General features: G+C 44.8%; 1 protein-coding gene across 1 annotated transcript in view; it reads right to left on the minus strand.

Annotated features, from left to right (window-relative positions):
• The window catches only part of LOC8036209 (probable G-protein coupled receptor 158), a 229,250-nt gene that overhangs the window by 63,582 nt on the left and 150,533 nt on the right, over nucleotides 1-15,135 (minus strand). The window contains exons 4-5 of the mRNA XM_029991980.4: nucleotides 9,370-9,696; nucleotides 3,359-3,427 (exon numbers count right to left, since the gene is read on the minus strand). Of these exons, the coding sequence (XP_029847840.2) occupies nucleotides 3,359-3,427; nucleotides 9,370-9,696 (396 nt within the window). The remainder of the gene's footprint in view (nucleotides 1-3,358; nucleotides 3,428-9,369; nucleotides 9,697-15,135) is intronic.

The following is a 15,135-nucleotide window of genomic DNA, read 5'->3' on the forward strand; positions in this document are numbered from 1 at the left end:
GCACCATATACGGCTTTGTTAAGGCCCTTTCACGCATCACCATCTGTCTAGGTTCGGTCGGCTGCGCTTCAAATCTTGCTCGACTTGATCAGAGCTCTTTCCGCACATCATGTCCCGTGGTAGCGCAAAGCCCAAGTTACACTGCTCTTCATCATGCGTACAAAAGACAGTGTTCGCTGCGGACATGATGGCAGAAACATCTAGGGACACACCGCAGGGATGTTCGAAGCTCGTTTGCTTTGAGCATGTCTAAAGATCGCAGAAATCTGCCTCACACAGTGTCTGCGGGCTGTCTTTGAATGATGTATTAACAACTCTTGGTTTTCAACAGCCCTGCCAACCACAAGTGCACTTTTTTTTCGCCCAATTTGTAGCGCGATCTTCTTTTTTTTCTTTTCTTTTTTGTATCGGGCTGTTCACGAGGGAGCCGTAGCGCGGCGCGACTCTTCCATCTTCTTCGTTCCGGTTTATCTCGTTCCCGGTGTTGCCGCTATGCGGCAGAAACGGCGACGTTGAGACCCAATCTATCGGGTGATTCAAGGAGCGGCCAGGCTCTTTAAATCGACCGCGAAATTCGGTTTCTTAACGTATCGCGCTACGATTTTGTGCAGCGTTGCCCAAAAATGGTGCATTTTTTTGTGTGTAAGATTTGCAAGGAGCGAACTTGAGGAAAAAGTAAAGAAAGAAAAAGGCTTAGCTCCTATGCAAACGCAGCGAAGCCACCGGTCTGCAAACAACACGGCGCCGTATTGTTTGAAGACCGGTGGCGTCGCTGCGGAAGAGGGGCGTTCTAATTTTATGAACGTCACGACAAGGATTCCTTCAACAGTGAAGGGTGTTTGGCACATTGCGTAAAACATATCCGCGAGCACCCCAAATAGTATGATCAAGGTGGTACACACGACGATATTTGATGCATATGGAAACATATGTTCGATCAAGAAACCTTCCGTACAATCAGGTGAGTGCGTGGGATCTAGAAAACTTTATAAAGATAATAGGTCCCAAAACGTTAACTGTTCACGAATTGCTGGCAAGTTACACTCGCGACCTTTCCCCTGTCGTTACGTGCGAAAGGACCGCGAGGCGGTAGAAAAAAAGAAGCCTATTAAACCGCCTAGTCACAGACTGCAGGCGTAGGAGGCACCGGCGTTTGATGACAACCAGTGCCGCGCCGAGGACGGTTGCGGCGGCGGCTAGACTCGTTTTCACCTTACGACGGACCGGAGCGGAAACTATAGACGAGGCATCCCAGCCAATCCAGTCCTTTGAACTTGTCACGTGACTACGTGCCCCGCACGTCGCAGCGTTTTAAACGAGTCTGACAAGAGTGCAGTCCAAGGCACAGTAAGAACTGTCGTCTGCCACTCCTATAGAAACACTTTAGTACTCGCTGCGTGCCTCCCAAATGTCACGTGACCCTCGTACGGCGTTCGATTGGCTTCGCTGGGACTTCACTGCGGTGCATCGTAAGGCGAAACGCAGCCCAGGGCGGCCCCTGCAGCCTCTGGCTCTCTTCTTCCTCGGCCCTAGCCTGTTTACGACGTGTGCTCACGGGTGCGAGCGCTGCCGTGTTTGCGAGGCCCCAATTACAGCGAACAAAGGGGAGAAGCACGGCGCAGGATTGCGGAGTCCCCAAGAACACCGCCGCCGCCACCGCCGCCTCGCTTTCCCGAGAGTGCGCTCCGGCATTGGCGAAAGCCGAAGCCGCCGGCGCAGCGCGAACGAGTCCGCCCGCTATCGATCTTTCTCGTGTGTTCACCCGAGAAGGTGGCTGCCTCGGCGTCCATTATCCCAAGCAGCGGCTTAGCTGGCGAACGAGCCTCTGCTGCCCATCAGAGAGTTTCGTTTGCGGAGGACAGATTGAGCATAGTGGGGCAGGGGGGCTTCGATAGGAAAACGTGACGCCTCTTTTCACGGAAGACCGCGAGTGAGCCGTAAAATTCCCCGTTCCGCACTGCGTTGCGCTTGTACTTTTGTGACCTTCTCTTTCGTCGTAAAGCCATATTTTGTGACCTGCGCAAGGTGACTGCACGTCCCCATTTGCTGCAGCCGGCAAGTGGTGACGAGCTCACTAGCGAACTGCATTGGAGAGTTTTTATCGTTGATCGTATTCGTTGGTGGTCTGTGGAGAGGAGGAGGAACCGGGTAATCGCGACGGGAGGTCTACGCACGGCCCCGGGTCAGTAAGACCGCGCTTCTACTGGAAACGTATGTCGGCGGGTGTCGTCTCTCACTAATTTTTTGTCTATTAGGTTTTTAGCAGTAAGCACATATCACCGAAGCGTTCTTTTTTTTCACGAATTGGTGAAATCAGAAAGCTGTTGCTTCTAAAAAATAAAAAAAAATAAGTGTCTAGAAGAAGCCAGAAGCCCGAGTGTATCGCGTTTTTATGGTCTGGCGTTGACGTTTCTTGACAAATCAATAACTATAATTGAGACCGGTATTTTTTTTCACTTTGAGGATTATCTATTTAATTTATGTCCTACATAACATATGGGTACACGTTCATAAAGTAGAGAAATAAAAACCCGTTCTCTACAACGACTGGCCATTAAGATTAAAATAATGTAGAGAATTGTTACATTTACGCTGCGTTCCGGCATATTTAGCTATAAACCCACGCACGCACGCACACACAGACACGCGCACACACACACATACACACTCACGCGCACACACAGACAATCAAATCACGAAAACCTTTAATATAAAAAAAGCATACCACTTTCGGAACCACTTGTCAACCAGGCGGAACGCAAATTCGCCTGCTTGTTTTGCAGGGGTTGTGGTGACGTGAGAACGTCGAGCTCTGACTGTCTCTGATTCAAGTATAGAGGGTAGACCTCGAACCAAGCTGCCGTCGAGGTCTACCCACTATCCTTCAATCAGAGCCAGCCGGAACTCGGTGTCTTTCAGACGCCACCCCAACCTCTGCAAAAGAAGCGGACGAACTTGCGCTCCGTATAGGCCCTGACTGCTTAAGAAAGGCAGGGCGTTATGATCTTAGCGGGCCTCAATCTCATTGGCAGGAGAGCGATAGAATACCTTATAAAGACCTGGCGCGTCCAGCGTTTCTTAAGATGGTAGTTACTGCATAGCATACCTAAATAAACATCTGGGGTTATTCGGCAAAAGTAGATAAATTTAAGACTTTTCACTCGCTTCCCGTATCGACGTCGGCAGCGATATCAGTATCCGTATAGCACAGCCTCGCTCATTCCTTGTGTGCCCCACGCGGTTATTCCGCTTGGTCGGGTAGGACCCATTGACTGGCGCGGCAGTCTTGCTCCGAGGCCGAAGCGAAAGAACGGCACTGTCTCGCCGCTTTTACGACAGTCGTAAATCCGGCACTTACTGTTTGGTAGATAATCAAAGCTCCCACCAGGATGACTTCGAGAAGAATCCACATTGCTGACGCAAACATCTACGAGGAACAGAAGGAGGGGAAAGACAGAATTAGTGCTCGCCGGTATATTGTTTCCGGGCTCTTTCGAATTGACCCTTTTGGTAAACGCGCCTACACTGTTAATTGTTACCAATTAGTAATTACTCGCGATGGCAGGTTCGGTTTGTGAAACAAGGGGGAAAGGTAGTGCATTCTATGCTCACACGAATAAGAAATGATAGTTTGAACGTTTGTCGTCAAACTTCTTTTACAGCGGAGCTGTTAAGGGCTAGGTTCCCCAGGATCGTGTCCGTGTATGTCGACACAAACCTCCCTGGACAGCTACCGCCATCTATAAGCGACGGCGGCAAGCACACAACCACTATGATTTCCGCCGTCGCTCGTATATAGCGGCAACCTTTCCAGCTATAATAGAAGAATGGATAGGTGGGCGCGTTGGTGGGAATGCATCGTAGGAAACAGCGCGAAAAACAGACGACGACGAAGAAGAAGCACACAATGTATCGAGTACAGCTCCGCTGGTCTTCCTTCTTCACGAGAGTGGAAAGGCTGAACGATTTTTTCTTGAAGATTCTTTCGCTTAAATTTGTTGTTATAGACTACGTTGTAGGTACGTAGCCTTAGCTACAATACGAATTAAAACGACAATAAGTATTGAAAGGTTGTTGAAGCGCAGAAGGTACTCATATTGAGTTACCGAAAATGCTTTACTGGACCAATGACGAAGACATATTTATTCAGTGAAATATAAATAGTTACGAGAGAGAGATCAAAAAAGAAAGAAACCGCCGAAATAAAACTTAGTGGAATATCTAACCGTTCCTTTTTTAGGGGTATCGATATACCGCCTTGTTTTGTCGGAAATTTTAGATGAATATACCTTTAAAAAACGGACTCCGCCAATACTATAGCGGAACTGCTCAAACTGAAACAAACCTTCCTCTGTGGAATCTGAATGAGAGTGAGTTGAGAATGAGAGAGGGAGCGGTGGACATCTTCAGTTGGATCCTTGACGTTTGAGCCCGGTTGGACTCCGCGCTCAAGTAATAAAATTTAAAAAGCCCAGCCAGCATTATTATTATTATTATTATTATTTTTTTTTTTTTACGGAGAAATTAGGGCGTTGCGGAGAGCTCATTCTCCGCTTAGTTGATCTCTGGGGCAAATAATTCTCCGTTTGGATTAAAATAGAGTATTTTAACGGAGCTCCCTCGCCGCGTCTTGCAACAACGATATTCAATTTCGAAAATAACTAGAGTGTCTCTTTATGTTGGAAGACGTGTGCACACCTGTGCAATCACAATTGCTTTTCATCGCTTAATGTTGCTGTAAAGGTAGAAGAAGAGGAGTCAGGGAATTGGCGTGATCAACTACAATGCCTAGAAGGTGCTGTGTGAGGGAGTGTCCCGGTATTTCAGCAACTGAAGAAGAGATTACACTGGATGCATTTCCGAGAGACGGCAGGCATCTTCAGCCTGGAGAGTATACGGAGATTCGACGACCTCGGTGTCCGAACCTTCAGCAATGCAATTGGGCGTGTCGTACGCTAGCAATTATAATTTCTGCGAGCGTTCTAAAATATTTTTTTTTTCAAAACTTGATAGCTTCTTTTGTGCCCCGTATAGCTCTGTATCATCAGACTGACGGTATGCACTCGTACACTGGCTTGTACTCGCAACGCTTTCATCATTGACCTCCATCCACTGACTCTTCGTCCTCAACTTTTACAGCACGCAAACTAACGAACGGTGCAGCGATAAAGAACTAGTAGAACTGAAACTTCGTTTTCTGCGGTCGCTCGTACAAAGAGGAGAAAAAAAAAAGTCTTAGGCACGGTCGCGGAGAGCACGAGGAGTGAAACTCACGTGACTTCCTGCGAACCCACTTTTAGTGACGTAGGTCGGTGCCTCCCTTCTGACCGCCCCGACACCTTGCCGTACACTGTGACGTCACAGTGCACTGGCGGGAACTTTGAATTGGGCCTCGTATTTCTATTTTTTTTATAAAAAAAACTACGGAACTCTATAGTGAAACAATTCTTTTTTTTTGTAATGTCCCGACATGACATTTCAACGCCTAGCATGAAAAAAAAATTTTTTTTTTTTGGCGTGTCAGAGGTTCTTTAACTCTGTTCCGGAGACGGGCCTCCTGAGCCGTGCGAGACGCCTGTCCTCTTCGATTCTCCTTTGCTCGTCCTGTCCCTGTTCTGCCGCGCTCCCTTAACTCGCCTATTTGTCTCCTTTTTTTTTTCTCTCCTTTAGTAACGCCTTCCTGCTTCTGTCGTCTGCTGCCTCGGACAGACCACTTGTCAGGCCCAACAACTATGCTGACCGAATCGTACTCTTTACGAAAAGCCGACCTCGAAAACGAAGAGTCACATTCTGCAAACGTCAAACAATACATGTAAAAAAAAAATATCTGAAAATATGCTTTTGCAGATTTTACTTAGAATTTTATTATTAGCATCCTTCAAATCTTTCGTTGTTAGGTTCAATATAACGCACTCTAACTTTATGACCAAAGAAGACAATATTTATCACCTTATGGGATAGCGAAAAGACTGACTGCGCAGGCGAGGTGCTGATAGCTAATTACATACTTCACCACATAAAACTGCAAAGCTGAAAATGGAAAAAAAAAAAATGTCGACGGAACAGACACAGAAGGAACCGACAAGGGCGTGCCGTTCTGTACCTGTTCCTCCGACTAAACATTTTTCTTTTTCTGCACCATGTCTCAGGTGTTAAACGACAGGATAGCATCTACATGCATCAGCCCGAGAATACCTTAAGCTTTTCGCAATCTTCATCTATTCTCTCTCTCTGGGTATATTTGTTTCAGAACCCAACTTAAATCCGCAGAAATATAAAATACAAGAACGCGTACTAGGTACCTATTGACCTAATGTCCGTATGGTGACTTGATCATTATCACACCACCAGGTTATCCTGATGACGCCACGCGGAAACCGTCTGCTAAATTTGGTGGGCGATGCCTCGACCCTTAAATGTAGAATTTCCGTAACGGATTTTCGCAACATTAAACTTCGCGGAACGTAAGGGCGCTAAATTTGAAGGCCGTGTGACGGTTGTGTTTGGAGTCACATCATATGATTTTAGGGGACCCAATCCCCTAGACACATCTTCTGTCAAGCACAATGATGGTTCATAATATCGAAGCTATAGAGGAACACTTAGAAAATAATTAGGCTTTTCTTATTGCTGATAATGTATGCACAATTGATGATAATATGTTGGTAATCTATACGTAATTTCTTTACGATTTTAACCTTCTTCGTTTGTGTCGCGTTTATTGTATGCTGCTAAGCTTCGCCCAAGGTTGGCCATGATACCCTGTCAAACGACATATAGTGTCCCCTTTTGTACCTTTAGAGCTTTTAAAAAGAGTTACTTCTCACCTTGAAAAAAACATTTGATTGATTAGTGCGTTGCTATGGTAACTTACAGCTAAAAAACCTCACGGCGTGTTATGAACCACGCTTCTTGGTTTGTGACTCGTTCTTTGACGTTCTTATCGTTTAACCCTTACAAAAACGGGTCTCAACATTCTTTTTACTTTCTTTAGACTTCTTATTGACTTTCCGCGATCCTACTGAATTCCTTTATAAACGCACTTTGTTTTGACTATTGTCAAAAAACTTTCAAAAGAAAAAAATATTGAATTTTTTGTAGACTTATTTATAAAAAAAATTAAAAAGAACTTGCAAAGACGTTTTTCTATAGGATATTTTCTAAAAAAATTCAAAAGGAAAAACAATAGATTTTGTTTTGTAGTCTTATTTATAAAAAAATTAAAAAGAACTTGTAAAGACGTTTTTCTATAGGATATTTTCTAAAAAAATTCAAAAGGAAAAACAATAGATTTTGTTTTGTAGACTTATTTATAAAAAATTAAAAAGAACTTGTAAAGACGTTTTTCTGTAGATTATTTTCTAAAAAAATTCAAAAGGAAAAACAATAGATTTGGTTTTGTAGACTTATTTATAAAAAAAATAAGAAGTTGTAACAACTTTTTTGTAGGTTATTTTCTAAAAAATAAAAAGAAAACCTATTGACATTATTTCTTTATAATCTTTTATAAAAAGAGACATTTTTTATTATTTTATTTGGTCTGCGGTCGTGTGCGGGGTCCGATATGACGGATGTTTTGTTTTTTTTTACTTTTTATTGAAAATACGTTGACTTCCTGTTCACTTTGATTACTTTATTTTGACTGACTTCCTGTTGACATGGTCAACAAAATGTTTGTTGATTTTGTGTTGAACGTTTTTTACGATTTTCTTCTGCCCGAGTCAAAAGAAAAGCTATTGACTTTCTATTAACTCTACGTTGTATCTTTTTCTGTTCACTTCCTGTTGAAAGTGTTATCAGAAATACTGCAGACGTTCTATTTACATGGTGTTTAAATTATTCAGTTGACTTTCTGTAGCCAGTGTCGAAAGAAAAGCTACAGACTTTCTGTTGACTTTTTATTGAACATAACACATCTTAAATAAATGTCAAAAGTCACTAAGTTTCTCAATAGTCTCTGACAAGTTGAGAACCGTAGGGAGGAGCTTCCGTTCTTCTGCCTCCAGCGCGAGCCTTCTATCCTTGACAACTCTTCGACGTCTCGCGCCCCTCGAGCTCGACTGCGCAGTCAAAGCACGACGGAAGGCATGGGGCGCGTGCTGGAGGCCAGGCGTTCGAAAAACACGCCCTGCCGTTCTCACTTTGTAAATGACTATCGTTGAATTATTGACCCTATTCAACTAGTAAAGAAGAGCAAAATAACTATTTTAAAGCGGAGCAACCGCCTTGACTGGCTTCGTCCCAAGTGGTGCTATGCAGAGAAGCGATAACATTTGTTCTATGAGTCGTTTTTGTGGATATTGTTTTAGCGACTACACGAAATTATTATTAGTTGTACCAATGCTTTTTAGTAAGAGATAGAGTCCACGAACTTCGAAACACCGTCTTTCCTTTGACAGACTTTCGAGAAAGAGACCGGAGACTTGGAAACTTAGTAAGTGCTCAGGTGGTCACCGGCCAAATGATTACCTTCGATATGTAGGCTATATAAGGCTCTGGTGCTGTCAACAGGACTGTGTTTCTGGTGTTGAGTGCTTGATGGTGTTTGTGTTTGTTTACATAGCTTATATGTGGGATGTGTATGTATTAAAAAGACACAATTTCCTAACGAAATTAAAAAAATATATTAAAAAATTTAGTGTTTTTTTTAAACGTGAATTTGCGGTTTTGCCAAAAGGAATTCAACAAAATTTATGTAAGAAGGAATTCAAAAGGATTTATGTAAGCAAGGAATTCAAAAGAATTTATGTAAGAAGGAATTCAAAATAATTTATGTAAGAAGGAATTCTAAAAAATTTAAGTGGCCAATTTTAACTAGGAGTTAAATAAGTTGTCAAAACAAAGTCTAAAAAACATAAAAAAAGTTTAAAAAGAAATTCAATACGATTCCAGAAAATTTTCAACAAAAATTCAAAAGAATTTAGCTACAGATTTTTGTAAGGGAATGCCGCAACCTCATTGACTGCGGAACGATAATGAGATGCTGGGGGTTCGCTACCCCCATGTTTCTTAAATCTTCGGCGACTATTAGCGCCGAGATGTTTCGGTGGCGCCCTCTTAATGTTTCTGTTAGTGACGTCACGACCAGAATTTGCCTCGCCGTGACGTCATGAGTCGTAATCTTGACAACTTACCATCAATTGCGAACTACAAGTTTGATAACGCGTGAAAAAATAACAATGAAAAGTTGATGTCATCACATTCTTAAACCAACATTGTCACAACTGACACTCTTGACATTGCGCGAAATTCCGTCGTTGAGAACGAAATCAAAATAAAGATGTCACAGTGAGCGTTTGCCTAATCTCGAATTGCAATCACGGAGACGGTTTAAGTCGCGCTGATCCGTTGGCCGGTCACGCTGCGCACCTTGGACTTGCGTAGCCTGAACACGATGACCATGAGCACCAGGGTGACGGTAGTGCAGAAGCTCTGCAGGCCGAGGGCCAGGCTTCGCCAGGCCATGTTGTACTGGACGAAGCAGGCCTGTCCTTCCTCCTGGCACGCATTGCCGCAGCGCGCGGGGCACGGCAGGCAGTGGAACGCCTCGCCCGAAGCCTCCAGCGCCTCACCGACCATCTCGCCCGCGCCGCCAGGGTCTCCGGGCGCCTGGACCACGCCGGGCGCGTAGAAGCCCTCCTTGCAGCGGCAACGGTAGCTGCCGCGTCGGAAGCCCAGGCCCTGGGAGGCTTCGCACTGCGCGCGAAAAGGCAAGGCGTCAAGGGAGACACGTGTTTGTCCCTCGTTTCCTCGTACGTCGTCTCTGGTTTAGTTGATGTGTGACCTAAACCAGCATCCGGCTTGTTAACTTTGTCTTCAGTGCATCGAAGGAAGCGGACGAGTGGCAGCTCCCAAAGGCTGTCTCACGGTAAAAGCACTAAACTCTCTAAACAAAATTTTGTGTCTGGGAGGAACACGTTTTTTTGCAATATAAAAGTACCTCAGTGTCACGTTTTGGAATCGCTTTTGAATTGTGGCGAAACTATTGCGTACACTGTGCTCTTTTCATCTTTTTTTTTTTTTTTTTGAGAGGGGGGGGGGGGGAGCGTACGTTTTGTGACGTACTCTTCAGGCACTTTAAGGTATTCGTTTGGAGTTCAGTGTCCCTTGCACCCATCCTAGGACTTTTGGTTCCGACATGGTAAGTAAAACGCCGGAGTGGATTTTTGAACGGTACGAAACAATCTGTGTAAAATGATTAGATATAAATTCGGACGTGTGGCCACCATATAAAATGTTATGTATTTATTTATTTTATTAGTACCTTGAAGAACAGGGCCTTCAAGGGAGGGGCAGCTCGTATGCGTAGTACAAAAAAAAACAACATAAACACTCACGAAACAAAAGATGATAAAAAGTTAATTACCGAGTCATTACCGTCGAAAGCACATAGCACGAGCGCGTGAATTTATAAACGGCTGTACTGATTCGAGTGCTCGCTGAAAATCTGAGGTGTCTGCTCATTTCTGGTGCTATGGGCGAAGGCAGTGCAGACTTAGCGATATGTCAGGTTAGCAAGCAGACGTCACGGCCTCAAGTTGGCGACGGAAAAGAAATGTGATATTCATGATTTTCAATGTTCAGTGGTGATTTAGATACAAACGTTTCACCGTTTCTGTTTGGAATATTGGAAATCATAATTACGTTGCGCGAACTTATTCAACTCTGGCGGCCAAAACACGTACGATTTAGACTAAAGTCGCCTTTAAAGGGCCTCTGTTACGTCACAGTGCACTGACGCGGGAACCTTGAATTGGGCCTCAAATTTCTATTTTTATAAAAAAAAAAATAAAAAAAAAAAAACTATGCAACACTATAGTGAAACATTTTTTTTGTAATGTCCTGATATGCCATTTCAACGCCTAGCATGAAAAAAAAATTTTTTTTTTCGGAGTGTTAGAGGCTTTTTAAAGATGGCAATATTCACTAAGATGGTTTGTCTGTTTAAGTTCGCTGACTGCCATTTTTTTTTTACAGTACGTTGGGGGACGAAGTTCTCTCCAAGCTTTCTTGTTTCTTAGTTCTTAGTACTTTCCTTCCTTGAATTATATATCTTAGGAAATATAATTTATTTGACCTTGTTCGCCTTTTAAATGCATATAACCTACAAATAAGTATGGAAATAAACGCTACTAAGGCTTCATTGAAATTCATTAACGTAGTTTGTAAAGAAAGTATAACGTGTACATTCCGCGGCACTGTTAGCGCGAACAAGCCATCGCTGTTTTTTCCCCTGTATTTCTTTTAGTCTTGAAAAACTAACATTAAGCCTATACTATAGCCTTAAAAAGTACTCAGTTGGGATATTTTAGAAGTGGCAGCTTTTTATGCGCGCCAGTAGCTTTTCGAAGTGAAATGCGAAAAGACGCCGAAGTTGTGTTCGCGCTAACAGTGCCTTTCAGTGTACACGCAATAAGCATGGCAAATATTATAAATGGTTGTTAGCAGAAAAAACAATTTAATGATATTTCAAGAATCCAATATAATAACCTGATTGATCAATTCCACTGGAAACGGAAACAAGCGTGTTCAACGCGCATACTCGAAATACGTATTTTACCCGATATAGCCTATCCTATCAACCCCCCCCCCCCCTCTCCCCCCCAGACACCGGGAACTCTTTACTTCACACTTGGCACACGTCCGATCCTCAGCACAGAGATGCGTTTCTTTTTCGTGCACTTACTCGAACCAGAATAAACTACACGAGACGCGTTCCTCCGAAGCTAACAGCACTCTTCCAACTGAAAAATTCCAATAAGTCCAGATACTACAAACACACACTAAGCAGAATCACCCGGAACTTCGGCGCTCCGGGCACAGCAGTCGCGGTATTATACACTAGCCATCTCGACTTAATCGTCTTGCTCGAAGGCGTTCTTTCGGAACAAAATGGAAACGGATTCAAAGAAGGAGCGCGCGATGGTCCTCAGTGATGACCACAGACTCGTGCGGACCGAGCCGGTCGATAGAACGTGTACGCGGTGCACGCCACGGGCAGCTGCCGCCATCCGCGCAGGTAGAGAAGACCTGCACTCTGCACTCGCTTTGTGGCGTGCCGTGCTGGCTAACGCACTCTGAGCACGGAAGGGCACTTGCTATCTACGGGCTGTTGAACTCGATTTTGTTTCGTTTTTTTTTTTTTTTCGTAGGCGTTTGTAGCAGCAGAGGGGCATTGCAACTTTAATCTGCATATTCGGAGGCAATGCTTTGGACGTTAGTAGAGTAGCAGCAGTCAATGAGCCTCATGTAGGGTGCCTTCTTTCAGACACACCCGCCTTCTGAAATATGATGAGAGTACAACCTATTTTAGTTCTTTTTTCTTATTAGTTGGTCCCTTATGATTCTGGTAATGTGTTCACGTTCTGATGGAACTTTAAATAGTACTTTTGCTGACGTTTTTCCGTCTAACGTATGCCCATCTTACGCAGCTAAAGATGCCAGCACGCAACGAACCTTGGAAAAACAGCCAGTAAGACAGCCATTGTCTTCAGCGCAGTTTAGGTGATTTCTTGTCTCAACTTTCAGTTTTTTTATAATGTGCATGCAGACAAACTGCTGAAACGGAACAAGAGAGTCAAAGATTGTAATAGAGGAGCTACATCTAGTAACGCCTATTAACCACTTTCTGCTAAGCTGCAAAGTTGAGCGTGTAGTGAGTAACAAAAATGAAACTTGTCCGCAAAAAAGGGAAAAAAATAAAATAAAAGAGAATTACGGCGTATTTTTTACTCTAAGGCTAAACTCCGCATCGCCGAACGCTCACTCTCCGCCCAAATGTAACGCTAGCGATCCAAACCAGATGCCAAGGTGTAAGAACTAACCGTTATCTCAGTCAATAGAGAGTTTTAGTAGATCGTTCCGATACCTCCGATAGCCCCGATAACGATACTATGCATGCACAAAAAGGGCGGTGGCGGAGTATCGGGTATCGTTATCGGAGTCATGGGAACGATCTACTAAAACTCTCTATTAGCTATAGGTGATTAAAAAAAATATATAAATGGAAAAATGGGGCATATTTTGGGTAACCGGCGCCATTCAGCTCCATGTATTATAAGATGTATGTCTGCCGCCATTTTTCCATATTAAATTGAAGAAAATGGTTATAGCCTTCGATTCAGAAAACGGTTAGTTCTTAAAATTTGGCATCTGGTTCGGACCGCTAGGGCTACATTTGAGGGGAAAAATGAGCGTTCGATAGTATATTTTGTTTATCTTATTTTTGTAGCGAAAGAAATTTTGTAATTTTTTGAGGGGACACCTAGTAGGATGAGCTCTCAACACATGCTAGTTCATAATAAATAAACATCGTAGTTACAAAAAAAAAAAAGGATTTGTGTGTGTGTGTGTGTGTGTGTATGCGTGAACGGAGCCCGCGCTTCTGCTTTTCCGCAATGCTCACATAACGCCAGCCACAAGAACCAGTGATTGATGAGGCTCCGACAATGTACGGGGTTGCAAATAATCTCTGCGCAGTATCTGTAAGTCCGCGAACGCAAAGCCGTATATACTGCGCGAACGTCATGCGCAGCGCAACTGCGCAGGTAGCGGTTCTGAAGGCAAACGTTATCCCTGTCTCGTTATTCCATGGACACCTTCGTATGTCCAAATCATTGGCTTCCGCGAGTTTCAAGAAAGTAGATGCCTAGGCACCGCTCATACAAGGGCTTTATTAATGCGAAAGCGTAAACTGGTCCCACGGAGCGAACCGACCTGTAGTCTGTAGCAGACTAGCAGCGAATTATTGGATAACTTGGGGCGCGCGTCATAGTTTCAAGGAACGCCACCCGATGACGCTGCGGCCCCGCGCCGGTGAAAGGCGCCGGAGTCCCCGAGGGCCGAAAGCGGTGGGGCCACGGACTCGCACCGCAAAACTCGAAGGACCGCTCAACGGCTTTCATTTACACATTCATGTTTTCGCATTCAAAACTCATAAAAAGTGCTTAAGTGTCCTAGGAATCTTTTTTTTTTCCCTTTTTACTTTCCGGTGCTAAAAAAACAACAACAAAAACAAACAAAAACTAATGATTAAAATATAGCTAGAGCCGCAGCCGCAAAAAACGTGTCATCATCATATATATCCTGGGCTCAATACCCAGATTTTTTTAAAAAGAGATCCTGGGTATTTTCGATATGTGCGTCCATACGCGTCGCTGTGGTCGCCTTTTTACGACTGGCAACACGCTCGATGCGTATGGCGTCTTCACAAGGATTCAGTTTACTTTCATCGATGGAAATAAACTATTGTTTTTTTTTTCGTCGATAATTGTGAAAATAATAGACCGATCTCACCAAGCGTTCCACGCATGCGTGACGCCGCCATAACTGTAGTTCATAGGAGGCAGACGCCAGTTCACGAGAGAGCTCATGCCGCCTCGTGCTCTGCTCGCGCAGACCTCCAGCAGAATTTTCGCTCGTGCAGAAAGACTACAGCTCTACAGCTCCCACGATGCTTGGCGGCAGCGGTGGCGTACTCAAGCAGACGCCAGTTCACGAGAGAGCTCATGCCGCCTCGTGCTCTGCTCGCGCAGACCTCCAGCAGGGTTCTCGCGCGTGCAGAAAGACTACAGCTCTACAGCTCCCACGATGCTTGGCGGCAGCGGTGGCGTACTCAAGCAGACGCCAGTTCACGAGAGAGCTCATGCCGCCTCGTGCTCTGCTCGCGCAGACCTCCAGCAGGGTTCTCGCTCGTGCAGAAAGACTACAGCTCTACAGCTCCCACGATGCTTGGCGGCAGCGGTGGCGTACTCAAGCAGACGCCAGTTCACGAGAGAGCTCATGCCGCCTCGTGCTCTGCTCGCGCAGACCTCCAGCAGGGTTCTCGCGCGTGCAGAAAGACTACAGCTCTACAGCTCCCACGATGCTTGGCGGCAGCGGTGGCGTACTCAAGCAGACGCCAGTTCACGAGAGAGCTCATGCCGCCTCGTGCTCTGCTCGCGCAGACCTCCAGCAGGGTTCTCGCGCGTGCAGAAAGACTACAGCTCTACAGCTCCCACGATGCTTGGCGGCAGCGGTGGCGTACTCAAGCAGACGCCAGTTCACGAGAGAGCTCATGCCGCCTCGTGCTCTGCTCGCGCAGACCTCCAGCAGGGTTCTCGCGCGTGCAGAAAGACTACAGCTCTACAGCTCCCA

The sequence above is a fragment of the Ixodes scapularis genome, unplaced genomic scaffold (assembly GCF_016920785.2).
Source record: "Ixodes scapularis isolate PalLabHiFi unplaced genomic scaffold, ASM1692078v2 PGA_scaffold0__279_contigs__length_252992795, whole genome shotgun sequence".
NCBI classification, from domain to species: domain Eukaryota; kingdom Metazoa; phylum Arthropoda; class Arachnida; order Ixodida; family Ixodidae; genus Ixodes; species Ixodes scapularis.